Source organism: Metarhizium acridum (genome assembly GCF_019434415.1).
Source record: "Metarhizium acridum strain ARSEF 324 chromosome Unknown scaffold_13, whole genome shotgun sequence".
Lineage (NCBI taxonomy): Eukaryota > Fungi > Ascomycota > Sordariomycetes > Hypocreales > Clavicipitaceae > Metarhizium > Metarhizium acridum.
In genome coordinates this window covers 3,909,697-3,934,358 of record NW_027094016.1, presented here as the reverse complement: position 1 = coordinate 3,934,358, position 24,662 = coordinate 3,909,697, and the positions used below count along the sequence as shown (strand labels likewise).

Here is a 24,662-nt window from a genome sequence, read left to right as displayed (position 1 = left end):
AAAGATATTAAAACCTATAAATTCAAGTAAATAATTATTATTTATTATAAATATAAAAAAAGCGGTATTTTAGTGTAATTATAAGGTTTAAAATTAAGCTAAATATCATGTAATTTAGCGATATTATTATAAAGTTATAAAAAGGCCGCTTAAGCGGCTACAGCTTAATTTTTTAATGTTATGTGATAGCTATAGCCTGATTTTTTATTATTGTAAGGCATTTTCGTGATAACCCCCTTATTGCTAGGGTAATATATGTGAAATTGTATAGCGGGGCGTGGCAGGTCAGGGTGTAGGCCCAAAATCAGGGTGGGGCGGTAGCACGAATAGCTAGGGTTGGTAGCACGATTAGCACGACCCCTCTGCAAAGTACTCAAGTAGATACCGAACATGGTTGCCAGCGCGCGAAGAGAGAATGGACATTCCAGACTCGGATGGTATTGACTAGTAACTACTCCGTACTAGGTACCTAGCTTAGTTTAGTACCTGGCAAATGGGTATCCACCTGCCCTCAGCACCACCATGGAACCTTATCATCGACAGACACCTCCAAACCACCTCCCTCATAATAGACTCTTAACCTCCAGTCCCCAGACTCTTGATTCCAGACCCCGCAGTTGACCTCGACGCTGAGCCATGACTACTCGAGAAAATTCAAACTAGTTAGCTCAGCTCGGCCTTGGGGTTGCTGGACGATATTGGACCTCGTCAATTTAGCTCCGCCCCTCCTCTTCCTCCCCTTCCTCCCCGCCTCGTTGCTCTCTCACCTTCTTCGTCTTTGTCGCCGTCGGCATCATCCTCGTCTAACCCAAGCACTGTTTAGTGTCCCGACTGTAGCGTCTCACACAAGTCATGGTCCCAACGCCGAGAAATCCCACCTCGTGGGACGAATACGAGGGACGGGCCTCCCCCTCGGGAAGCCTATGGTCAAGCGTTATAGACGAAGAAGCTTCTTTTCTCGACAGCGATGGAGACTGCACTCAGCCGCCAATTGACCAGCACGACCGCAGGAGGTGTGTCGATCCGGATTCAACCTTCCCCCTCCTTAGAGTCCCATTGTCTTGGCGCAAAACTCCATGACTAACTCCCGGCGTTGTCTTCACCTCACTAGGTCCTCTGTGACAACCCGGCTCGCGGCAATGGCAGACATGGGAGGAGTGAATAGCTTCAGATCCTTCGCCAGGAGTTGGCAGCGTGCCGCGTCTTTTGCAGAAGTTATTCCCCGCCGCCCAAGCTTTATTCTTCCAGCCGAAGCAGAAACCGTTCCTGTATCAAGTAGTGATGAAATCCAATACAGCCGCAGCGCCGTTGACAGCCAAGCCCCACCACAGGCAGGATTGCTTAGGCAACACCTGGGAGCATCAGCGCCCCAGGATTCCGCTTCAGTCGAGACTATTCCCGACTCTGGGATTGGCGTGGGACCTGCTGCAGGTATCCCGCAAGAAGACTTCCGGGAACGAGAACGCGAAGCATTCGATAGTGAAATGGCATCGGGTGCTCTCCTTGATGGGTCGCCGTCGACTCGGTCCAATATCTTCGCCGTACCCCCACACCTGGCGACGCCCTCACTCATTGGAAGTTATGGCTCACAGTATGGCACCATGGGTGCCCGCAGATACAGATCGCGGTCCTCAGCAAGCTATGAGAGCACTTGGGGAATGCGCGGTGATCGTGGAGGCGACTATGATGATGACGTTGCCCTCGGCGAGGAACAGCCTATACTGGTCAAGGAGATAAAGCAAGGTGACAGAGTGGTTTTGACCGTCGACGGCCAGAGCACCCTCCCGCAATCAATTTTCAACTCCATCAATGCAATCATCGGGGTCGGCTTACTGAGCTTGCCGTTGGCATTCAAGATGAGTGGGTGGATACTTGGCTTGTTCATTTTGACACTTACTGCTGCCGTCACCTCCCATACAGGAAAGTTAATTGGCAAATGTATGGAGTACGACCCCAGCATATTAACGTACTCAGATTTGGCGTATGTTGCCTTCGGAGCCCGGGCTCGAGTCATTGTCTCAGCATTGTTTACTCTGGAGCTTGTTGCAGCATGTGTAGCCCTAGTCATTCTTTTTGCTGACTCTCTGGATCTTTTGATGCCCACTGTGGCCAACACAACCGTCTGGAAGTGCGTTTGTGCTGCTCTCATTCTGGTTTTGAATATGCTCCCTTTGCGATGGCTCAGTTACACCAGCGTCGTTGGCATTTTTTCTACATTTTGCAGTAAGACACCCCTTTTCCGTCACACATTTATAATTCTACCTCTTTTGTATGGCCAGGGTGTAAAAAGGGGGGGGGGGGCATGCTGTCTTGCTCTAGAATGCTCTTCTAATATTTGACACTATAGTTGTTTGCATTGTGATAGTTGACGGCCTAGTCAAGCAACATACTCCGGGATCCTTATGGGAGCCAGCAAGAACTTATCTCCTACCTTCCAACTGGCTTTCCCTTCCTCTGGCGTACGGGCTCATGGCCAGCCCATGGGGTGCCCATTCGGTTTTCCCCTCTGTAAGACTTGCAGCCGTTCACTAGTGCATGAATTTCCAAGGTCGCTTGACTCACGCAATGTCGATAGATTTATCGAGATATGAGGCATCCTCACAAATGGAGCAGGGGCGTCAATGTTACTTTTTCGTTCTCTGTACGACCAACCTCCTCACCCTAGCTCGCCACCTCATTTATAATGTCTTCATCGTGTTCGCACTATGACCAGTTTCTAACCTTGCGTATGCTTTAGTATGCCCTCGACACTTGCCTAGCCATTGTTGGTGTTCTCATGTTTGGCGACGGCATAAAGGAAGCAATCACATCAAATATTCTCAAAACACTTGGCTATCCCGAATCTTTAACCATACTGATGTGTATTTTCATCACAATAATACCCCTGACCAAAATTCCACTGAATTCGAGACCTCTAATCACAACGGTTGATGTGGTTTGTGGTCTTCACAGAGACCATCGCAATCCCCACCATCATCAGTCGGGATCGGACGCTCAGTTATCGACCCTCACAAATATATTGAGAGCAGGCGTCCGGGTCCTAGTTGTTCTGATCCTTTTGGCTATTTCTGTTCTGTTTCCAGCGTTTGACTCCGTCTGTGCTTTCCTCGGCGCTGCACTCTGCACGCTTATCTCAGTCATCTTGCCGATTTGCTTTTACTTGAAACTGTATTCAAAGGACATCGCCAAGTGGGAACGTATTGCATCTTGGATCTTACTGATTACTTTCTCCATCTTTGGATTAGTTGGCACAATTTGGACATTCTTGCCTAAACAACTCGTAGGCACCTAGGGTAGACCAGAAGAATACCATGTAATGTATTGTCTCCTCAATCGTTGAATGATCGATCATGGGTCTTCGCATGTCAAGTTATACATGCACGGCGGACTGCCCATCAGTAATATTACCTACCTTCACCATAATACCAGGAACAATGCTCCTATAAGCAATGTCTTTGCCGGTACTCTGATGTTTTTAAAAGCTTGGTTTGATTGTCACAGGTAGTCTAAGTCAAATTTGAGTGGGTAACTTCTGGTATTATCCTAACTAAATTTTCGAGCGATTCGATACTCAGAAAGCGAGACAAGGCTCACATTGCGTACTCCTAGTCGCAATTGCCCAGTTTCAATGTCCTGCAAGTCCGAAGAAGCATTCCATGGGCAATGAAACAGCTCCACTAGTCCTTACGGGTGAAGTGTGCAATTGACGTGGCATCAAGTGACTTTGAAGAGGGCCATGTTGACGACTAAAATGCAGGTGACCATGACTACGATTGACAGCTGAAGAGAACAAGTCCCCTACCAACCACCAACCCACTCAACGTCCCCGAAATCATTGCGCTTGTGATCTCGGCGCCAGTTCCAATCTCTTCCCTTATTCCAAGGGCATTCTTTGGTTCGATCTCTGCCCCAATTCTTACTCATAGTGGTGTTGTTGTTGTTATTGTTGTTGTTATATGTTGAATAATCCCAAACGCCGGCTTCATAAGATTTATATCCAAAACCAAATTGACGTCGCGGCTTCAAGCCAGGCGACTTTTCCATTTCCATACCAGAGCCCTGACCCCTCCGACGCTCACCCAATGCAGCCCATTTGTCGTAGTTGAATCGTTTGGATGGAGGAGAGTACCGTGGCGTGGTTGACACCAGCTTGACTACAGGAGAGTCCTGGAAGAAGAACCCATCCGCAACCAGGTCATCATCCACATTCCCCTTAATGGTAACATGAGAGGTGGGAGGAGAGTCTTGATTGTCAACCTTCTTCACCTCGGTTCTACTCTCATGGCTCCATGTCCTGGAGTTAAACTCCTGAAAAGCCCTCATCTGTTCTTCCTGTTCTTCCTCGTCCTCATCCCACATGTCACTCCAGCTTTTGGAGACTGTGTCTTTTCGACGGCCAAATACGGTCGACATGGACAAGGCAAGGGGCTTCGCCATTGTGATTGGCATCGACCCAGCAGCTGGGGACACGTTGGGGCGATGAGGTTTGTTGATGGCAAGTGATCTCATTGACACATCCAACTGAGAACCCAGGATAGACGACATAGACGGAGTTTGGATGCTAGCCGAGCACCAATCAACAGTCTCACCGGACTTGGAAAACAAGTCTTCAGTGTAACTCTCATTGTCAGGAATGGCACTCAGCTGTCGAGTCTGAGGATGCGGGCTGTTGTGAAGAGCCTTCGCCCACGGGAAAGCACCAGTATGGTTATCAACATGAGGACTCTGGATGGACGGAGTGCGAAGAGGCTCACGGTTGGCAGACGCAACCGTTGCCTTTTCTGCTCCACAGAAGTCGTCTAATGACTCATCCTCAGTAGTGAAGCTCACGACGCGAAGAAGAGCGTCACGGGCGCCTTCCAACGATCGTCTTCTGGGGTCTAAATTCATGCAATGGACAATGACCTCGTATGTGTCCTGTGACATAGCCGGAAATACGTCGAAAAGGCTCTGCTTGTCGCGAGAAAAGTCCAAGAAGAGTGGATCCGCCTCAGTTGGTGTAGTGAAGGGGTTGCGTGAGAACAGAATGTTAAGCAAACAAATGCCAATGGCCCATATGTCTGCCTCAGCAGGGGAGTATCCCGCGCCGGCAGAGTCGAATTGCTCCGGAGCCATATAGCGATCGCTACCAACAGTCATCTCGTACGACCATTTATCTTTAGTTGCAAGACCGAAGTCGCCGAGCTTCACTGCACCATCCTGGGTGAGAAAGATGTTTTCAGGTTTGATGTCGCGGTGATATACACCCTTGGAGTGAATGTACGTGACGGCATCAACAAGCTGTAACATGAACTGTCGAACATGCTCCGTCTGTAGAGGCCCATGTCCATTCCTGATCGCTTCGTACAGGTCGCCCTGAGAACAAAACTCCATGACAAGGTAAACGTGGGCGTCCGTCTCAAACGAGTGCAGCAAGTTGACAATGTTTTCGTGAGATCCGAGATTGCTGTGGAGAGCCAGTTCTTCAGACTTGTCATCAACAGCAAACTCTAGACCAGCTTCGCATGGGGTAGCCTTCTTGGTCAAGCATTTGATGGCCACAGTTTGGTTCGTCATTAAATCCCGGGCCATGAAGACCATGCCGAATGACCCGTGATTGAGCGGTGAAATTGTCTCATAGCGACCATCGAGAAGAACACCACCAACAAACCTGTCCCTGAGACACTCCATGATATTGAGGCGAATATAAATATTTTTGAAACTTCAAAAGAAAAAAACCCGCAAGAAAAAGCAACGCGTCGTGACACAAGCTGTGTAGTTGTACAAGTGAGCTTTGTTCGGTTTGTACTGGCTCCAGGGAGGCAGATACAATCTTCGGTAGACGTCAAGAAAAGAACCCGTCCTTCTTAGGTTGTGTGCACAATGAAGGGGCCCAGTTGAAGGTGAATAACTTGTTCGAGAAATAGTGTATGATGAGTGGAGGACAGACGAATGTAGAAAATGTACAAATAGTGCAAACAGGTGCAAGCAATAATGGATCTTAGTATTCGCGTAGTTGAATCAACGGCTCATTTGCAAGTATGTAAGATGTGAGGACAAAAGAAATGCGTATTATCAAATCGTCGTAGCGAAGAGGCGGTAGGAGCCGAACGGCTCGAACTTGGACAAGAAGCAAGCGAGAAAATCGTTATAATGACATGGAGGATCGTGTTGTTGATGAAACAAGAAATAAAGAATGCGGCCCGGCAGTGAGGCAGAATGTCTTTGACAGCCAATGGAGTGCTATCAAATTGTTCACAAGGCGAAACTCTGTTGTAGCGACCGGAGAATATCGCAGACAAGCTTTTCGGGCCGAATGAATTGCGAATTCGTGGACGAGGCAAATAGCTCGCTCAAGATGATTGTGAGGTCACTACAATATTATCGTGGTCGTGATCACTGTCAGGGCGGTGACTCTGCTTCCAAGGTCTTGCACTAAACGTGTCGTTAAGGGGAGAGACCCCAACGACCCAATGCTTGCAGGATACAGTGCTTCAATGCCCGTAGAGGGCGGCGGGTGGCTGCGATCAGATAGGCAAAGACGATGGCAAAGAATTGGTCGACAAGGTGAACACCGGGTGGAAGGCAAAGTGACAATGCAGGCTTCGCAAGTTGCCGAGATCGTCGAGGTTCTTGATCAGACTCGGTGTAACTAGTGTCGGGTGCTACGGTGAGATGATAAGACGACGGCAGCAGGTACAGAAGCCCTTCTTTCCCTCGAAAGTGAATGACGACAAGGGATGTCGGTCAAGGTGAGGATGGAAGCGGTCGAAGGAGCAGCGTGCACAGGCAACGTTAGGCCGTTGGTGAGTCACGGGACCCTTAGTTGACGTTGGATGCCTGGCTGGCAGGTAGAGGAGACGCACTGTCCAGAGAAAGAAGGCCTTGCCTTGAAGTAGGTCGGCAGGAAGTGAGGTCGTGACGAAGGTAAAGTGAGCGGGAGAGAAAGGAGATGAGACGGTTAGGAGATGGAATAAAGGGCGGAAGGTGAGTGACAAAGGCAAGAAGCAGGCGGAATGGAATGGCGGTGATGAGAAGAGGGTGGGATGAGATGGAACGAAGTGGAAGCTGGAAGGGGAGGGGGCGTGTGTCACTGGGCGGGAGGGAATCGGGGGGACGAAGACGGGGGACGACGAGAGCGTGAGCGTGAGCGCTGTGGACATGAATGGAGGGAATGGCGGTACGACGGGCAACAGACCAAGCAATCCAGTCCAATCCACCTCATCTGGTGGTTGTCGAGAACAGGCCACGACATGCGTGGATCCGGGGTGGGCGCCATCCCAGGACGATTGGTCATTCATGGCGGTGTCGCACCTCGTAACGCCGTTGTCAACACACCGGCTTCGCACTGGGCTGCTCTATTAGCCAAGTGGATGGAGGGGATAGGACATTGTCGACTGGTGGCAACGGGGGATCCGTCATTCATGGTTCGTGGGGGAACGGCTGAGCGTCGGATTGAACACATGCTGTTCGAATCTCACACTGTGCTACATTGACGCGGTCCAGGGAGGACTTCACTGCCTAGCCGCGAGCAAGATCCCAACCATGCAAGGACGCCAATATGCAAGTTCGAGTTCGAATCGCTCGGCATTAGGCTGGCTGACACTTTGGAGACCAGGAGGGTAATGGAGAGATAATCTAATCCCCAACTGGAACGTGGTACAAGCGGCACCGTTATCACCTTCGTGTAACCTCAAGTTCTTTAAATGCTCCCTCTGAAGACAAACTCCTTACCCCGTTGTCTGTACGGAGCACTAGAAGGACGATAGAGTTCCGGCCGTCCACTGTTATTGCACGGTGCAGCATTGCTGTCTTGGAGGGAGCCAATAAACAAATAATGCCACGTAGGCTATTGATTGATTGGTTAGCTATTGACATGGCCCCGCTTTCCACAAAATGACAGACCAGCCAGCGTGACCATAACACAGTGTACTGTCAGCCCCCTTCGTCAAGCAAGCCGTATCCCCTCTGATTTGCTAAGGCTCCAGTGAGGTTACGAGCCCCGCAATGCCCATGCTGATAGCGGGTAACCGTAAGGTGACCCGTCAATCGCGTTAGGCCTGTATTATGTTAAATGTAGCGATTTGTACGGAGTAAGATTTATGATGTTAATACTCTTATTACCACTTAATTTACTAGTAAATAATTGTATCTTTTTAATTTAGCTTCTCGTTAGATACCTAGGTACCTACCTAGGTACCTAGGTATATATCCCTACAGATACTCGATTGTAGCCTTAACACACCAGAGGGGATTAATGTTGGCCCCGTTCTCTCACAGGGCACTAGCATGTACATACATAACTTTGAATTGGTGATAAGGCCCAACCTGGGCAGATTGTAGCCTCCATGAGCCAATCATGATGACCTTTCATCAAGCCTGCGCAAGCTTGTCTGTACTCCGTGCAGGCCTCGGCACCTGGGATGTCCCCCTGGCCAATGCATGCAGACATGATGGTGTGCCTACACCGCCGATCGCACACCGATCGCACAGGACAGCCCCGAAGGTACTCTTCGTTCTGAGGTTCATTACTCAGTTTTGAAGTCACCACAAGTGTCTCCTACAGATTTTGTAGTATCGTGCCTAATGCGGCCACGAAACACGCCCACCGCACAGGAACAAACAAGCTTAAGCGCCAAAGCCTGCTCGACTGAGTAGTACTGGTCACGAAGTGTACGTACCTATGTACTCCGGACCTGGGATTCACCCGAAAAATTGCCAACAACGCGTGGCACCAGTAATGGTGACGGTCGTATCTGTTGCTTAGTGTCAGAGGTGTCTGTGGTCCAAGTAAGCGACTTAATGCTCCCGCCAAAAGACGCAATAATTATTTCTTGAGGAGTATGGTCGCTTTACCTGGTGTCTACGCCTCCCCTGGATACCATATTATATAATATCCAAGGTGCTTCAGTGCCAAGATATGAGCTGAGTTGTCTCAACGCAGCTAGCAAGGCATACTCTCAGAGCTATTGGCTATGACAAGTAGAGGCGGCAAGTTGAATCTCATGATTGCAGCTCTGCACTTGTTGGCCGTCTAGCGCCTTATGGCGGAGGCAACTTGCTTATTGCAGCTTACGAACCGCTGGATAGGTGACACCTAGTAGCTATATATCAGTATAGGCGAAAGACGGACCTGCTCACCACATGTCATATTCTCTCGCGAAAGGATACGAAAAAAGTGGCATTATAATGTCATTGTTGATACAATGCAATGTCGACTGGTGTATAGAGGAACCCCGTCAAGTGTCACTGGGAGAAGGGGGTGAAAATTTTTGAAATAAAGAGCATATCCACTCCCCATCCCCTGAAGGTTTCTTATATCCCGTGAAATAAAATACCACTGGGTTCATAGTATGCACTATTCTATAGCTTCATAACCTGTCCATTGCAGACGGGAGGTTGGGCCTTGACCGCCTCTCTGTTCGCAACTCCGGTCTAGTGACCTAAGCCTAAAGTACCTAGGTAGTCAGGAACGATTGCTTACTGGTGTAATCCATCTGCACAACCAGCCTAAGTACCTGGCACTTGGGTACCTACCTACCTAGGTACTTAAGTAGGTACCTACCAGGTACGGTATGGACTCAATCAACCAGACGCTTTCGAAGCTAGCACTTGAGGGTCCACTACTCCCGTTTTCATTCCGTTGTTCTGGGACGACAGACCGCGAACATTCGACGGCGTCCACGGAAACAAACCAGACCGATTTTGAGATACGGCGCGCACAAGACTGCAGGAAAGGCCAGCATCCAAAGACCCATTTTCGGTCCTTTTGATTGCATCGGCTGCCCCCTCAACAAGTTGCTGCTGCAACCGCAAATAGAGGAGACTCCAAATCAGTCTGTCTTGGTGGTGAGTTGCTCAACAGTCAGTATCTCGTCACAGGCATATTTGTTTGAGACTTCGGGTAAATATCGATGGTAAATTTTGGAACCTTTACTTGGATTAGGCAAATAGCTATGCTTGCTAGCAGCTTTGCCGGTTTCAGCGTTATCGTGCTGGACATAGGTAAGCACGTCGCTCCCTTGCCTGTCTGGCCACATACGCCGGCGCCCACTGCAATATCCACAACATACTAATATTCACATCAGAGGGAACTGTCTGTCCCATAACATTTGTTCATGACGTGTTGGTAAGAGTCTGCTTCGTTTCCACTTCACCCCTATGCCGTCCCAACGCGGATGGGCCATTGTTGAGTTGAGTCCAGGCGCTGAAACCTGTTTGACCTCCAGTTCCCCTATGCACTAAGAGCGCTTCCTCAATATCTCGACCTTCACTGGCATGATAGCGCTTTCGCGCAATACCGAGATGCATTTCCTGAAGAATACCGCAATGACCGGTTGGCCTTGGAAAGTCATGTCCGGGACCTAGTGGCGGCAGATGTTAAAGCCCCCTATTTAAAAGCTCTTCAGGGCCTCTTGTGGCAGGAAGGGTATGATGCAGGAGAACTCAAGGCTCCTGTCTTCCCTGACGTGGCTCTCTTCATATCTGAGGCTCATAGTGCTGGCAAGAAGGTAATGATCTACTCCTCAGGATCCGTTCCAGCGCAGAAGCTTTTCTTTGCACACACGACTGCTCAGCCGTCAGACCTGTCCCAGTTCATAACCGACTGGTTTGACACCGTCAATGCTGGTCCCAAGACAGAGGCGAGTAGTTACGCAGCGATTCTATCCACCCATCCGGATGTCGAGCCTTCACGCTGGCTGTTCTTGAGCGATAACCTCGACGAAGTCAATGCTGCACTCGCGGCAGGCATGTGTAGTCTTCCGGTATCTCGTCCAGGAAATGCACCATTGCCTCCTGGAAATAGTTTGTCAGGCATGGCGATACTTGATTTTTCGCCGGAGTCAGATATTCAGATCCAAAAGTCTTTAGCCGCCCTGACAACCAGCAGAGATTGACGGCTGGAAAAACGGACCTCGTGCCGTTCGGCAGGGGTGAACAAAATAATCCCGGAGACCAGAGAGATGGGAAAAGAAGACGTAAAACTCAGCACTAGAAATTAGAAGAGAGTAAAATGCAATTAGCCAACCCAGATGCCCTTGTAAGCCATGAGTTTTTCCAATGCAAGAGCCTCTGACTTCCAATGCCATATCGTCGAAATAGCGGTCTATAACTACATATTTTGCTGATTCTTCGTAAATTAATCACTATTTATAACATATGCAATGTTGATATTTAAAGCTGAACAAAGGTGCTCTTCGGCTCATCCATCCCGCCCCCGGATGGGAATTGGAGAGAAGAACATTCATAGAAGAATATTCATACCCATATGAAAGGAACATTACTCGATAGAGGAACCGAGAAGTAAGCTCGTCAAAGTGATGGCAAAATTGTTCCTTTTTCGTCCAGGATTCACTTCTTGCTTGGTGAAGCGAATTTCGCCGGCCGTCATATGGTCCCTGACCCATAAGCTATATGCCAGCTTTTGAGTCTTTTTGGAATGCCTCATGGTATATCCCAGAGCCACCATCAGCGAATCTAGCTTTTTATCCGAGAAATAGCGAGAGTTATCAACACAGCTCCGTGGAAGGACAAGAAATAATGACGGAAAGGGGTCGTCGTTAGGGTTCTGCATTGTATCAGCAGGCTGTCGTAAGAACAATAACGTTCGAAAAAGCATTTGTCCACGCCCTTCCGCTTCGGGGACAAAATTAAGCACTAAACTCAGTGATATTATGTCGAATTCCTCGGCCGACTCCTCCGGCAGTGGTCGTGTCATAAAGTCCTGTTTGAGGATTCCCGGCTCCTGACTGTTCAGGTCTATATGAACCATGTCGAAAAGGCGGCTATTAGAGCAAGCATTCCGGGTACTTAATGATCCGACTTCCAGCATCCGGGGCCGTCTGTCCGCCTTTTTAATCAGATCCACTGGAAGCATTTCAAGTAAAATTTTCGATGTGTCACCGCCGCGTTCATTGCTCTGGCCTTGCAAACTGGCTTGTTGGTATCGATTCAGGCCTCCCAAGTTTGATATTTCCGCAGATATGGCAGCTTCTGCTTTTTTGTCTCCTTGCGCTATCGCCTGGCGCTGCCGTTTCTCCAGCTGATGATGTTTATTGATCAAATTTCGACTTGTCTTCCGCGACATGGATCGCCGTGCCAGCTGTGCAGTGGGCGGCCTACCAGCATGGAGACTTTTGCGTGGTCTTCTCATTTGATAGTTGCAATGCGAACATGCAGTAGAGGAAGTGTGAAGTTGTTCCTAGGCCAGAATTTTTTCCGCTTATTAACGACGGTCCTATTTCTTGACTCTCCAAGGTGCTGTAGTGTATTTCACAGCTTTTCAGCACAACAAATTATATAAAGCTGGCTTCGGCTTGTGATATGAAAGATTGCCCACTGATATCAACCAAATCTTTACATCTCAGAACGTCTCAACCTAGGTCCCGCTATTTGCTGAACTACAGTACGTACGTACAGGTGCTGCCAACTCGGGGAAACTACCTAGGTAGCTATCACGTGGAATACATCTCGTGACCACCAAAATTGTGGGGCCTCCATACGAACCCTAATTCAATATTCGCACACAGCCTAGAAACTTGTTACCCAAGCCCTGGCCTGTTTTTCCTAAAAAGCTTCCGTCAGACACTCGACAATTCACCACCTCTGTCGACTTTAAATCAACGCAATGGCTTCGGAAGGAAAGAAAGGTATGGGATAGAGATGGGATCTGGCGCAGCAATGCAACGAACGTCGATGAAAATTTCCTTCTGGATTCGTTCTCGGCATCATGCAGCAGCAGATTTTGCGAGTTCTTGAAATAAGAGCGATTGCTGATGCACTTTCTTTATAGCCGCCCCAAAGGGCTCCAAGCGTGCGAATGCCGCCGCCAAGGCCGCTTTGGTTGGCGTAGGTTTATTACCACCTGAAAAACAAATCAGGAACATAAGTTTGGCTAACACGCCCTTGCTACAGACTCACGCTCATAAGCAGCGCAAGGTCCGAACCAGCACGTCTTTCCACCGGCCCAAGACTCTGGTTCTTTCACGAGCCCCCAAGTACCCTCGCAAGTCGATCCCTCACCAGCCGCGACTTGATGAGCATAAGATTGTCATCCACCCTCTCAACACGGAAAGCGCCATGAAGAAGATGGAGGAGAATAATACACTCGTCTTCATCGTGGATGTTAAGGCCAACAAGGCTCAGATCAAGCTTGCCCTCAAGAAGCTGTATGATATTGACACCGTCAAGATCAATACCCTCATCCGGTATGTTCGATCCCTAGCCCTCTCACCTTCGCCTCGCGGAGACTTTCGGCTCAATGGTAAACTGACTCCAAATTTTGCAAATTAGACCCGACGGCTCCAAGAAGGCCTATGTCCGCCTGACTCCCGATGTCGATGCTTTGGATATTGCCGCCAACAAACTTTCCCTGGTGTAAGGATTGGTCAGCTACAACTCGTTTTTGGTTTTATGAAATGGTCTGGTCAGGGATGCACAGCAGGGACATACAAAACGGCGCATTTAAAACTTGTCATTTACATTTAAGGAAAAATGAATGGTGAATTCAAGACCTGGCCGTTCATGACCACGTAAAATCACTTATAAAAGCCGCAGGTGCTGGAAGGCCAGTCAAGCCTCCTGGTAGTGAAGTGATACTGCGTAAAACAGAAGTACAATTGAATGTAGTTGAATTAACTCTGATATCTTACATTTACTCCTTTTCATCTATTTTCATGTGCCATCAATCAACCACCCCCCATTGCTTATCGTTAAGAGTCCCCGAACTCAAGATGATCGCATGCTATTTAGATGTTTCATCGTCAGAAAATTCATATCGAGGAATCGATCGACACAATTCGCCAAGCACCCTTCCTCACTGCGATCAAGTTTAGGGTTCTTGATGTTCCCAGTGACGCATTTCTTCCAACAAATCTGCGTCAAGCTATGGGTTTCTGTACGCCAGCCGGCAGGTTAGTACGCTGAGAATACAAAGATCTAAAGGTCCAACGCGCACGAAAATGTGCAGAGAGTGAGGACATGCATACAAATTGCTGGGGCAGAAGCTTTGATGTGAATGATGGGTAGCTGTCGGGGGCGATAGACATGCATTGCATCGCAGGGCGACTGAACATCGGCTTTTGAAGGGCACTTACGTGACTGGATCTGCGAACGCTGTTGCTCGTTGGCTAGGAATTGGCGCAATTCAGCCTTGTCCTTATCATTAAGTTTTTCAAGGTCGAGATTCTCGACACCTGTCTGGGCGGCGTTCATGGCGGCAATGTAAGGAGTGCGAAGCTCGAGTTGTGTGCAGTTTGATGCGATTGAGCTGCGCCGAAATTTTAGCTACGCCGACTGGGTGCGCAGGTGAGCATGATGTTCGGGCTGGCCAATCGCAGGAAAAGCGATGCTCCACTACTGAGCCACCCAGAGGTTGCCTCCATGTCACCTTGATATTTTTACTCGTGCAGGTACCTAGGTAGTCGCCGCCGATGCACTTAAAATGAATATCTGACCAACACACTTCCCAAACCACATAATATTAAATCAATACCAGACGATGGCGCGTGGAGTACTCACGCAGGGGCCACCTGATGAATGAGAGCATTCTGGTCGTGGGAAAATTTTGCAATTAAGAGGTAGGGTAGACTCCCATTTGATGAGATTGAGAACGCGGCCAAATTGAGCACGCGAATGGGGTAGTTCGGGGTCAACTTTTAAAGATATTATGCTACCTGAAAAGAACTCAACATCAAATATTGCGGAGATGCCCTGCACCCATATTATAGGCTTGCTCATTCAAACAACATGCAAAAGACCCGTCTAAAACAACAAGGTACGAGAAGGACAAAGGACTGACCGAAACAACTACCCAGTGAGCCTGGTTCTGCGACCGGCAGGAGGCCATGTAATTCAAACGAAGATGTGTTCCTGGGTAGTCGTGGCATGATAGAGTGGGTGAACCACCGCTGAATCATGTCAACTGCACTAAGATCAAATGTACCTCTTCCAACGAGCCAATCCCAGAATCAGAGAACAAACAAATACCATGATCCCAATGATAGTGAAGAACGCGGCGAGACTGCCAGTGCCTTGAAACGGCACAGTAACATTCATCCCAAACACACCGCTAATGAGGTTAAGTGGCACAAGAACGGATGCAAGAAACGTTATCTTGCTCAAGACACGGTTCGTGTCTGTTCCTTGTGAAATGTTGTTGATAGACAGTGTTGCCAGATAGTTGCTGTGTGCTCGCGACAGCATCTTCTCAAAGTGGCCGAGATTTGTTGCCATTGTAACAACATGATCTTGAATATCGCCCAAATACATACCAATGTCCATGTGCGGTGTGACTTGGTAATTTTCGTTGCATCGCTTGGTGAACCCTCGCAAGACATCAGCCTTACCTCCAAGAAGTCGCATTAAAGCCATGCAGTTTTTACGAACACGGCCTATGGAACGAAGAAACGAACTCGAGTCGTCTTGGCGCATGACAAACACTTCGTCCTCAATAGCATCTGCTTCAAGCTCGATAGTGCGGATGGCAGGGGCAAAGGAATCAACAATATTATCGCTGTTTGGCCACATTGGTGAGTCTAACTGCCGTGGCCATTGGAATGTTCGATATGAGACACTTACATCAATGCATAGCATATCCAATCGCTGCTAAGAGACACGTACTCCTTTAAGGCTGTAATTCTTTTCCGAACTTGAGATGCATGCGAGTTTGGGGCAAAGCTGAAGCTGAGTGTGCCTTCACGAAATACTAGAACATATATGTTGAAGGGCTCATACTCAATACCATCGGGCTCTTCAACGACATTAAAGGATCGAAAGCACGCGAAATAGTATGATGGAAAGAGCTCAATCTTCTCCCGGGCTTCTTGCGTGATAATATCTTCAATGGTAAGAGGATGCACCCCAAACGCCTTGCAAATTCCTTGGACTTCTTCTTTGGATGCGGTATTCACATTCAGCCACCAAACACCATCTGCTTCATCTTCGGGTAGCTCAAAGAGTCCCCGGATATCCTCTCCAGGGAGAACGAGATCGCCCATTTCGGCGGCGTGGATTGTTGACTCCCATGCCGAGGAGAAAAAACTGAAACGATTACCGTCAGTTGTGTGAGGAGTTGGCTTCGAATCGACTTCGGTCGGGCGCTTCTCCTGTAAAGAGTCATCCGATGGAATATCCAATATGTCACCATCTACCGTAGGCACTTGGTTTCGGTGGCTAATTGTAGACTCAATCCGCAAGTCTTCGAATTCAGGAGGCACCGGTCGACTGTGTGCTTGAGCAGCTCGTTCCGCATTAATAAAATTTTCCAAATAGTCGAAGTCGATCCGAAGTTCGTGATTTCTATGACCGTCCTGTAATGGGAAGCATACATCCTCCTCGGCAGCTTTATCTGTCAACAGACTTCTCGCATCCTTCTCTATAGTTCGAGCCCTGCTTCGATGGCTGCGTCGACTGGATATTGACATTGCCCGTCCATGCCCTTCTTCATGGTCGCACTTTGGCTCCGAGAATGACATGTCTCTTTCACGCCGTCGGGCTTGAGCAAACGCTTTAACTGAATTGGGAGGAGAAATTGATCTGCCTTCATTTGTTGTCTCGACCGTAAGCCGACGACTGTGTCGAGTCATCTGTGGTACCTCAAGAGCATCTTCATCTATGATGGCTTCCTCGAAATCTCGAACCCTAATGTCTGGTGTAAAGGGTCCTGCGTCAGTGTCAATTTGACGGGAGCCGTATAGAGAGTCAAACGTCCCTCGGCGTGGCCGCTCTAGCCGTTGCGACACATTGGATTCATAACGATGGTCATCAAGCTCAGGCACAGGCGTATCATACCCGGTGTCGGGGACCATTCCGTCTTGGTCGGACATATTGTACAGTAGTGGCGGTGCTGTCCTATAATACCACCCTCTTGAAGTCAAAGCTGGTTTGTACAGAACTTGCCAGTCGCAATTCCTAGAGAGCTTAGAGAAAAGCGATGAACGAAACCACGGCTTAATGATAAGTGATCATAATTAACGGAGGCGGACTGCCTTTGCCCAAACAAATCGCAAAGTTGACAATCCTCAACCCGGCGCGGCGGATGCGCGCCGAGAATGGTATAGTAGCAAAACCGTTGCTATTTGCAAGCCAGATCACCGGAAGGAGGTGGTAGTGTACGAGTATTGAAAGGCGAATAATCGAACGACAATAGAGAGCCCAAAGTCAAGTTATGGAGGCTTCTTGTTCACTCCGCTATAGACCCAGCAGCCAGGTCCAAGAAGCGAAGAGGGTGGTATGATTGTAAGGGCGAGTTGAGCCAACTTGAAGGTTTATAAAGAGTTATTGAGAAGAATTTTATTCTAGGCGTGGGTTTCCCGCAATAGAACTTTGAAGTCCTCCCAGCGAGATATTTGCCGCAGGGCAGGCTCTAATACTCCTCACCTGGAGAGGAGAATCTGAAGATGTGACAATGGATGCGAAGGATTGTAGCTGCGATGAGAGCAATGCGGCTTGTTTTGATTTGAGCTTTTAGTACTGGCAGAGAAATGATGAGATGGACGGAAATGCGATCATAATATGCCTGCGAGAAGCAGGAAAAAAATCGAAGTCGGTCGAAGCGAGGACCGCGCAGGAAATTTTACTTTTTTCCACTCTTCCTACTGGGGGGAATCGGTCGCTGGGTGGCGGGTGGCCACAATACTGCGGCGCCACTTGACCTTTTCTTCGGAGCGCGGAACGCCCGGCTGGCCACCCGCGGAACAACTTCCGGCTAGGGTCAACCGCTGCATCAATGTGTCAGGTTCAACTTTGGTCTCGTTGCTTGGGCACTCGCGCTGGTACTTGGCCCCTCGGCCCCTTGGCAAGCAGACCCGCACCTGACAGCTGGCAAAGCTCGACGTGGTCGTTCCAAGCATCATCTCCGTCATCAGCCCGCACTACAGCACCGAGGTCCTGCGTTCGACCTAGTCTGTAATTTCTTGAGCCCCCTTTTCGACCTGCCCAGCATTGTTTTTTTCAAGGCCAATCCCATTTCTTGATACATCACTTCGTTGACGACACCACCACTTTCATAGCTATCAGCAGGCTACTCTTGACTACGTACCCAATGGCGGAGGAAATCCTAGACAAGCTCCGGGACGTTGTAGAAGGACAGATTGTATGATATACCGCCCTCGAGTCTTCCCCGCGCGACAAGCTCCAAAATTATGCAGGCACACCTTTGCAAATTGATGTTCTGACAAACCCGCCACAACAGGACTTTGACGGTCAGAGACGTGCCGAAGGGTTTGCCACCTTGCTTCTGGCCCTATCTGCGGTATGATACAGCCCTCTCCTGTCGATCCGAGCCTGCTAACGCATCTCGCCATCAGCTGTTGGCATTCAATATTGGGTATTTGTATCAGGACATTCAGAAGGCCATGTATATTGGGTTAGGAGGGACTGCATTAACATTCATTCTTGCCGTACCACCCTGGCCATTCTACAAGACAAATCCCGTCAAGTGGTTGCCTGCTGGTACTGGATGGCAGTAGGACTGGTTAGGTTTACGAGGTCATAAATTTTATGAATACAGCAGACCAAGGAGAGATTCCAGAATTCTGTCATCAGTTGATAGGTTTATAATTTGCCACGCGTAGCCCGATATCTCCTTCTTTGACCGTGTTAGTGGAACCTCTCCCTCAGGTGATTTTGTTGTTCTATCTCATCGGCCATATTTCTGGAACTCCCAGTCACGGTTATCAAGAGGGCAGACTGATCTAGCCTTGAGCCACCGAGAGATACAGTGGAAATGAAATGCATGCTGCTGTCGCGTTAGAAGTTTTCGTGCTCAGCGCGATCTATGGGCTCTTACATTGCAAATTCCCCACGCCACTGTGCATTCCTCGCTGGTAGCGGAGGCTTGATTGGCTTGACATTCTATGCCTGTTGAGAACGTTATAAACAAGTATTCCGGATGATGAGACAAAGAGTATCATGTGTAACATACACAAGTCCATGATGTGATTACGGCAGATCGCGCAGTTATCAACAACAATGTCCCAAGCCCAGAGTGCGACGGCGTTCCACTGTTGTGTATTTAGCAATCAGTTTGAAAGCTTGCTATTCGATCGTGTATGCAAATTAGGGGAATCGGAGCTTACTTTTTTGACTTCAAACTTTTTCTTGGCTTCGGAGCCTTTCCCATTCGCAACATCTGCTCTTTTGGATACGGAAGGGGCGTCGCTCATTTCGACATCCGCCATGTTGTGTGACTTTGATACTCGGTTTTGGCTTTGGAAGAAACGAACTTGCGAGATAATCAGTCCAGACTTCTCCACGAACCCAAAGCGGAGATTAGAAATAACGAAATGTGATGTCTACAGTGAAGTTAGCACGATATGGTAAACATGAACTCGATCCTGAGCCACGATGCAACTATAAAGGATGGTTGGTGACCGTCAGGAGCCTGATTTACCTTGATAGCTCATGAGCCACAGGCTCGCAAACAGGCGGAATTTCGACTTTCCGTAGCAAGTTTGTATCGAGGACTGAAATATTGCTGGGCAGAAAGCTTCGTCTGAAGAGCAGGGGCGGTAAATCAGCGGTTGGAGAGGAAGCAGAGTCCGATACTGCTTTCCAATACTGCCTGGGATTGTTGTGACGTGAGACTTGGGTCGTGAATCCCTCTAGTTGCTCCTCAACCCTGGGTGATGCGGTGGGGCCTTTTCCTGCAGCACAGCACAATAAACGCGCAATAATCGCCTTGGCAGACAACTTTACAGCCCAGATGTAGGCTTGAGTTCATGTCAAACAACCTGTGATGAGTCTGGCTTTGTCCCAGGCATGAGCCATACGGGCAGTGCAGGAAAGCGGCGCGTGTGGATATATGCAACTACCGGGTCCATCCCCGCCGCCGAGCTCTAGCCTCACCGTCCCCTCCAGTTGAACCCGTTGTGGTCCTAAAGTGAGCAACCCAAGAAGTGGGTTGTCTTGGCCAGATGAGGCTCACCAGCCAGAGATCTTTCTTCCAGTGCTCTCCGATACTTTCATCCCAGCCATCACATACGCAGTGCCCATTCACCAGCGTTTCTCTCTCGCTCTTTCGTGGTGCCGTTAATGACACGGGCGCAAAGAGCTTATTACCAGCGAATGACCGATCAGAGGCTCTTCACCTTGAAGCGATCAATATTCTAGCGTCCTGCCAGTCCTGTCAAAATACCATCCATAATCACAATGAGCGAAACACCTTCACAGCAAAGGACAACTCCGGCTCGTCGGAAATACGGCCGACAGAACACAAAGTCGGCAGCCCAGAAGGCATATGCATCTGAGAACGACATCGCTGTGCTCGAAACACCACGGACTCATGCGCCGAGAACACCAAACAAAATGAGCGAAACTTCTACTCCGGCTAGCGACTTTTACTCATCGCAGCACCCGAATAGCAAAAGCAGAGCAAAGAATAGGACAAAATCCAAAAATGTTCCCCCGTCCCCCTGACTCTACACAACACGGTCGCCAAACGCCCCCGCAGCGATCCGTCTCGATCAAACCCGGCATCAATACCGCATTTGCAGGTGCTACTTTCCATGCATCTCCCGCTCCATCCGCTCTACCCATTCCAAGCTTTCTCTCCAAGCCCTCAGGCGAATCGCCTGTTGCACTGGGCAAGGGTGCACTGAGAGTCCAAGAACCATCGCCACCCTCAACTGACGGAGACGTCCTCACGCCATTTCGACCATCATCAGTACCCAAGACGAATGAGTCACCGCTAGACTTTATGTTTCGCGCACATAGAGAAGAAAAGGAGCGAAATTCCCGAGAGAATATTTCAAGTCACTCTTCCAGACCTTCGGAGTCGCCGCAACCTTTGCAACGGAATGACGTGGGAGGACCTTCGAAACCGTCAAGTGTGCCGCATCAACGGCGAACTTATTTCCGGCAAGAAGCAGGTGGTATAAATTCTCCGGAATTGGATGGTACACCCGGCAGATCGCTTGGTCCAGCATTCTCAACCCCATATCAAGAACGAATTAAAGCTGCTCGTTCTACCTCGAACAGTAACATAAATCTCACCAAAGGCCAGACCGCTGGTTACTTAAACGATTCAGAAGCAGTAGAAGACCCGACGGAAGCGTTAAAGAAATATCTTTTTGGCAACAAGAATTCTATCACGGCTGGTCCGTTACGAACTACTACTGAGACCAAACCTGTACCCCAGACCGTGCCTAGCGCGGGCATTTCTACATCAACTGGGACCGAGTCAGGGACGAAGACTACTCGCGCTAGTAACATTAAGGAGATAGAAAATGATCTTCGGCGGATTTTGAAGTTGGACATGACCTCGGGGTCAGACTCTGAGAGCCGTACTCTATTTTCGAGATGATGCATCATTATCGCCAGGCTGATGTTGAGTTTTACATGGTTCACAGTCAATTTGTGGTACTCTGAGCTTTGGGTAAATTTCGGGATCTGGAGTTGTGTGGAGGAATCTGTTTTTGACGACTTTTTCTTACGCGCTGGAGCCTTTGCATATTGCTATTGGTCGACAGATGTTTCGTATCTGGCTCACAAGGCAACTTTGAATCCGTCTATGTTGTCATATACGGAGCTTTGCGTAGAAGACGGTACTACAACCTTGAGAAGCATTTTGGACTTTGGATTTTCTTTGTGAAAAGACAGTCGTGGTCAACATTTACGAGCATTTTCACATATTCCTCCAACTGGGTTCGTGATACACTGTAGGTTTTGGTAGCACGGCATCAGTCAGTATGACAGAGCACGAAGACATTGGGAGGGGCATGTGAGTACATGCAAGTGCACAATTACTTGAGCTTGCACATTTAGGTGGCATTTACATGACCATAAATTAACCTATATCGAACGATTAACTACACTACGCCTGTGCATATATTCGGCAACAGTTCTAATGAATTGATTCATTCAATTCAACAGACAGCAATAGTGCGTATTGTTTCAATTCTATGCGATGGCGAAGAATACAACGCGAATTCTCACAACGCATCATAGTACTTGACGTGCAGCATTGCCAAATTTTTTGTGAGGACTAACTTCGGTACCTAGGTAGATAAGTCCCTTGTGGTGTTCCTTGATTGTGCTTGCTTTATTTGTTGCGTCGGCTCCGATTTCGCTCCTCCCTGGAAAAGAACACTCCATGTGATAGAAGAAGGTACTTTGCAAAGAACTTGGTCGCAAATTCATCGAACTTGATATATTCCGCACCAAGGCGGTACGCTGCTGCAATTCCACTTACGCATGCCAGTTCGTGCATGTTCTGTTAAATTACTCTAGATTAGCTTCCCTTGTCACATGTAAGACCCCAGTGTGCAAAAGAGTTGAATGAAGTGATCAGTCCTTGGGGAAGGCAGGCACTGAGGAAGCCCGTCGGTTACTCACAACAAGGGTCCATGATCCAGCAAAAAGCGTTCTGTTTCTTCCATTGAGAAACATCATTCCTGGAACGACGCGAAGGTAGTGTTGCCACTTGTGACCAAGCTGATGCCACTGGTTGCGCTTGATAATTTCCGACTCGTTAATTTCGTGTATTGTCCAAAGACTTTCTTGATTCTGGTCAAGAAAGATGGTTTGGTACACCGGCTTTAAATGGTCGCTTCCTCTGGCTTGCCCTTTCACCAGTTGATGCTGGTAGTTGCTGCAGTTGAAAGACATCTCGATCAGACGTGGGTTGTTGCTATATGTGTGTGTAAAATACATTGGCCGAAAACCTGCGGACTCAGCCTTCGATCCATTTGCAAAGGCGATCTGTTGCCTTTGGTTTTCGGTCCTTGGGGCTGCACAAAGCTCCTGCTGGAACTGGGTCTCATAGTATTTTTCGAAATATGTCTTGTCACTGTGTGTGACTGTTACATCGTCGTAAAAGGAAGCCCCTCCCAGGACAAATCTTTCACGCCACGAAGCCTCTTTACCTAGTATCCTGAGACTTTCGTCTGCCAGTGTGCAGAGCACAAGGTCATCAAAGTCTTCGTCTGTGATGGCTCCATCCCGAAGGTCTTTGATACGGAGCTTGACTCCATTTTTTGACCTGGACAGCACCGTACATACTTCAGATCTTGTTCGAATATTGACGCCTCGCCCGTCTAGGTATTCACCCCACGTTTTGTAAAATCGGCCTAGGTTGTTAAAGGTATACATAGTGGGCAAATTTGGAAGCAATGTATGGCTATCATAATCCCAGAGTTTCATGTTTGGGTCATCAAATAATCGCTCAACAATACCACATGGAACGTTCGCAGTCTGATTCCCGGTGCCCAAAAACAGAGCAATCAGTGGGTACACCATTTTGTCGCCAAAGTCCCTTTTGAAGAAGAATATTCGCAGCATGACTGAGATGGGAATAATTCCAATGATTGGAAGTGCCCATTTAATGACCTTGAGGAATAGCCCGAATCGCCGGATATCCGAGGCGTATCGCTGGACAAGTGTACTTGGAAACACGTTTGTCCAGAATCCATCCTGACCTTTACCAAACGAGACTTGTAGCTGCACTTCTTCGGGAGGATACCCTTGTTCATTGAAGAAGTTGAATGTATGTTTGAATATCTTCGGATGATAATTTGTCAGCATCAGTGAGTCTTATCATATACACTGGTCCGCAACATACCTTTGATCCACCCTGCACACCATTATTCATCCAACTTGCACCATATTTGAGCTCATCGAGGGGTATTGACGTAGCTTGCCCACCTTGCACTTCGTTTCTCTCGAGAATCGTCACTTTATATCTATCTGGGTGATTGGCTAATGTTGCTGCGCAAGCCTATCTCCGGCTCTTTAGCATTACTTGGAAACAGAAGAGTGACAGAGGATCCTGTGCACCTTGCTACCTACTTAAGTAGAGAGCCTCTGCCGTGGAGTTGAAGAAATACTTACCATGCCCGCAGCGCCGCCCCCAACTATGGCGACGTGCTGCATCCGTCTATCTGTAGGCTCCGTCATCGCAAGATTGGTAGCATCTACTCGGTCAGTCACTTGTTAAGCCGTGACTCTCTCTGGGGTGCGATCAAAACAGGTCTGAGGATACCCAAGTAGGAGCAAAAGGGAGTTCTGGTTGTAAGTGAATGGCTGTCCCGCGCTTAAGAATTTTAGGTAGCCAGCCGTTCAAGATGGTAGCTTCCCGAGAACACATTCCGGCCCAGCAATCCTTTAAGTATAAACCAGTCTCAAGGCTCCAGGAATAGGCTAGTGTACTTGTGTGTGATGTGGTTTGATCAATGTCGATGTGATTTCTAGGGTGTACGTCATTGACTTTCCATCTAGATCTGGGTCAAGTCATTTTAGGGCCACTTCCTCCCTTGCCCTCTTGTCGCGATTTACTTGGCTCGGCATAGCATCCAGGTCTCGTTGCTGGAATATTTGTCGTAGTGGTCTGTAATTTCCCGGAAGCTACATGATGAAGGCTTGAGAAAGGTTTTTCTTCCCGAGTTGTATTGATGCGATTGCAATTGCCTGACGCTCCGATCTCTGCCGTGTCTCCGACTCCAGCCTGTAGGACCCGTGGGATCTGGATCCGAAATATGTATGATAAAAGGCCAGCGCATGAGTCAAGTATATATGGCCCATTTCATTTATACATGTAGAAAATGAATTTCTACCTGGTCGTCCTAAAGAGTATCGTATTATTCGTGTGCCAACACTGAGTTGCAGTGAACTTGCTTCCCTAGACGGCTACTGCTCACGTGATTCCGCGTCTGAGGCGCATCCAACTTCGAGGCGTTCAAACTTCG

At 48.5% G+C, this 24,662-nt stretch overlaps 11 protein-coding genes across 12 annotated transcripts; 5 read left to right on the top strand and 6 right to left on the bottom strand.

The window, feature by feature from the left end:
- The first annotated feature begins 494 nt into the window (after positions 1–494).
- J3458_003771 (uncharacterized protein) lies at positions 495–3,498 on the top strand. Of its 2 annotated transcripts, XM_066117953.1 has the most exons (3): positions 495–1,013; positions 1,112–2,223; positions 2,348–3,498. In XM_066117953.1, the coding sequence occupies exons 1-3, from the start codon at positions 853–855 to the stop codon at positions 2,530–2,532; spliced, it is 1,458 nt and encodes a 485-aa protein (XP_065977748.1). In that variant the 5' UTR covers positions 495–852; the 3' UTR covers positions 2,533–3,498. The 2 variants fall into 2 exon arrangements, with proteins under 2 accessions (XP_065977748.1, XP_065977749.1); XM_066117954.1 differs by having other exon boundaries at positions 495–2,223.
- A 26-nt stretch (positions 3,499–3,524) lies between these two features.
- On the bottom strand, positions 3,525–6,990 carry TPK2_1 (cAMP-dependent protein kinase catalytic subunit). Its single transcript, XM_007810049.2, has one exon. It carries the CDS (start codon positions 5,668–5,670, stop codon positions 3,799–3,801), a length of 1,872 nt encoding a protein of 623 aa, XP_007808240.1. The 5' UTR covers positions 5,671–6,990; the 3' UTR covers positions 3,525–3,798.
- Positions 6,991–9,935: 2,945 nt separating this feature from the next.
- UTR4_1 (enolase-phosphatase E1) lies at positions 9,936–10,877 on the top strand (the record flags this gene model as incomplete). The annotated part of the gene is made up of 3 exons (XM_066117952.1): positions 9,936–9,984; positions 10,068–10,108; positions 10,209–10,877. The coding sequence occupies 3 exons, from the start codon at positions 9,936–9,938 to the stop codon at positions 10,875–10,877; spliced, it is 759 nt and encodes a 252-aa protein (XP_065977747.1).
- Positions 10,878–11,081: 204 nt separating this feature from the next.
- Positions 11,082–12,368, bottom strand: BMT2_1 (25S rRNA (adenine2142-N1)-methyltransferase). Its single transcript, XM_066117951.1, has one exon. The coding sequence runs from the start codon at positions 12,131–12,133 to the stop codon at positions 11,261–11,263; it is 873 nt and encodes a 290-aa protein (XP_065977746.1). The 5' UTR covers positions 12,134–12,368; the 3' UTR covers positions 11,082–11,260.
- A 164-nt stretch (positions 12,369–12,532) lies between these two features.
- Positions 12,533–13,631, top strand: RPL25_1 (60S ribosomal protein L25). The gene is made up of 4 exons (XM_066117950.1): positions 12,533–12,629; positions 12,773–12,828; positions 12,895–13,187; positions 13,273–13,631. Exons 1-4 carry the CDS (start codon positions 12,608–12,610, stop codon positions 13,358–13,360), a joined length of 459 nt encoding a protein of 152 aa, XP_065977745.1. The 5' UTR covers positions 12,533–12,607; the 3' UTR covers positions 13,361–13,631.
- A 43-nt stretch (positions 13,632–13,674) lies between these two features.
- Positions 13,675–14,228, bottom strand: TIM8 (Mitochondrial import inner membrane translocase subunit tim8). Its single transcript, XM_066117949.1, has 2 exons — positions 14,076–14,228; positions 13,675–13,874 (listed from the first exon to the last, which is right to left on the bottom strand). The coding sequence occupies exons 1-2, from the start codon at positions 14,191–14,193 to the stop codon at positions 13,708–13,710; spliced, it is 285 nt and encodes a 94-aa protein (XP_065977744.1). The 5' UTR covers positions 14,194–14,228; the 3' UTR covers positions 13,675–13,707.
- A 177-nt stretch (positions 14,229–14,405) lies between these two features.
- Positions 14,406–17,687, bottom strand: J3458_003765 (uncharacterized protein). Its single transcript, XM_007810046.2, has 2 exons — positions 15,559–17,687; positions 14,406–15,493 (listed from the first exon to the last, which is right to left on the bottom strand). The coding sequence occupies exons 1-2, from the start codon at positions 16,803–16,805 to the stop codon at positions 14,914–14,916; spliced, it is 1,827 nt and encodes a 608-aa protein (XP_007808237.2). The 5' UTR covers positions 16,806–17,687; the 3' UTR covers positions 14,406–14,913.
- Positions 17,688–18,022: 335 nt separating this feature from the next.
- Positions 18,023–18,449, top strand: J3458_003764 (uncharacterized protein; the record flags this gene model as incomplete). Its single annotated transcript, XM_066117948.1, has 3 exons — positions 18,023–18,073; positions 18,173–18,232; positions 18,288–18,449. The coding sequence occupies 3 exons, from the start codon at positions 18,023–18,025 to the stop codon at positions 18,447–18,449; spliced, it is 273 nt and encodes a 90-aa protein (XP_065977743.1).
- A 170-nt stretch (positions 18,450–18,619) lies between these two features.
- On the bottom strand, positions 18,620–19,160 carry HRT1 (RING-box protein hrt1; the record flags this gene model as incomplete). Its single annotated transcript, XM_066117947.1, has 4 exons — positions 18,620–18,718; positions 18,770–18,840; positions 18,905–18,983; positions 19,059–19,160. The coding sequence occupies 4 exons, from the start codon at positions 19,158–19,160 to the stop codon at positions 18,620–18,622; spliced, it is 351 nt and encodes a 116-aa protein (XP_065977742.1).
- A 1,217-nt stretch (positions 19,161–20,377) lies between these two features.
- On the top strand, positions 20,378–21,799 carry J3458_003762 (uncharacterized protein; the record flags this gene model as incomplete). The annotated part of the gene is made up of 1 exon (XM_007810044.2): positions 20,378–21,799. The coding sequence occupies one exon, from the start codon at positions 20,378–20,380 to the stop codon at positions 21,281–21,283; it is 906 nt and encodes a 301-aa protein (XP_007808235.2). The 3' UTR covers positions 21,284–21,799.
- On the bottom strand, positions 20,392–24,521 carry J3458_003761 (uncharacterized protein). The gene is made up of 4 exons (XM_007810043.2): positions 23,809–24,521; positions 23,540–23,695; positions 22,315–23,478; positions 20,392–22,192 (listed from the first exon to the last, which is right to left on the bottom strand). Exons 1-4 carry the CDS (start codon positions 23,872–23,874, stop codon positions 22,022–22,024), a joined length of 1,557 nt encoding a protein of 518 aa, XP_007808234.1. The 5' UTR covers positions 23,875–24,521; the 3' UTR covers positions 20,392–22,021.
- Positions 24,522–24,662: the final 141 nt, after the last annotated feature.

What these genes read in the sequence shown, in the direction of transcription:
- J3458_003771 (XM_066117953.1), top strand. Translation starts at nt 853, where the DNA reads ATGGTCCCAACGCCGAGAAATCCCACCTCGTGGGACGAATACGAGGGA. An exon ending in GACCAGCACGACCGCAGGAG is followed by an intron (nt 1,014 to 1,111) that starts GTGTGTCGATCC and finishes TCACCTCACTAG; the next exon opens with GTCCTCTGTGACAACCCGGC. An exon ending in CATTTTTTCTACATTTTGCA is followed by an intron (nt 2,224 to 2,347) that starts GTAAGACACCCC and finishes TTGACACTATAG; the next exon opens with TTGTTTGCATTGTGATAGTT.
- TPK2_1 (XM_007810049.2), bottom strand. Translation starts at nt 5,670, where the DNA reads ATGGAGTGTCTCAGGGACAGGTTTGTTGGTGGTGTTCTTCTCGATGGT.
- BMT2_1 (XM_066117951.1), bottom strand. Translation starts at nt 12,133, where the DNA reads ATGAGAAGACCACGCAAAAGTCTCCATGCTGGTAGGCCGCCCACTGCA.
- RPL25_1 (XM_066117950.1), top strand. Translation starts at nt 12,608, where the DNA reads ATGGCTTCGGAAGGAAAGAAAG. An exon ending in GGCTTCGGAAGGAAAGAAAG is followed by an intron (nt 12,630 to 12,772) that starts GTATGGGATAGA and finishes CTTTCTTTATAG; the next exon opens with CCGCCCCAAAGGGCTCCAAG. An exon ending in AAGATCAATACCCTCATCCG is followed by an intron (nt 13,188 to 13,272) that starts GTATGTTCGATC and finishes TTTGCAAATTAG; the next exon opens with ACCCGACGGCTCCAAGAAGG.
- TIM8 (XM_066117949.1), bottom strand. Translation starts at nt 14,193, where the DNA reads ATGAACGCCGCCCAGACAGGTGTCGAGAATCTCGACCTTGAAAAACTT. An exon ending in GCGTTCGCAGATCCAGTCAC is followed by an intron (nt 13,875 to 14,075) that starts GTAAGTGCCCTT and finishes GCTGGCGTACAG; the next exon opens with AAACCCATAGCTTGACGCAG.
- J3458_003765 (XM_007810046.2), bottom strand. Translation starts at nt 16,805, where the DNA reads ATGTCCGACCAAGACGGAATGGTCCCCGACACCGGGTATGATACGCCT. An exon ending in TGGATATGCTATGCATTGAT is followed by an intron (nt 15,494 to 15,558) that starts GTAAGTGTCTCA and finishes GTGGCCAAACAG; the next exon opens with CGATAATATTGTTGATTCCT.
- J3458_003761 (XM_007810043.2), bottom strand. Translation starts at nt 23,874, where the DNA reads ATGACGGAGCCTACAGATAGACGGATGCAGCACGTCGCCATAGTTGGG. An exon ending in GGGGCGGCGCTGCGGGCATG is followed by an intron (nt 23,696 to 23,808) that starts GTAAGTATTTCT and finishes AGCCGGAGATAG; the next exon opens with GCTTGCGCAGCAACATTAGC. An exon ending in CTGGATCATGGACCCTTGTT is followed by an intron (nt 22,193 to 22,314) that starts GTGAGTAACCGA and finishes GTAATTTAACAG; the next exon opens with AACATGCACGAACTGGCATG.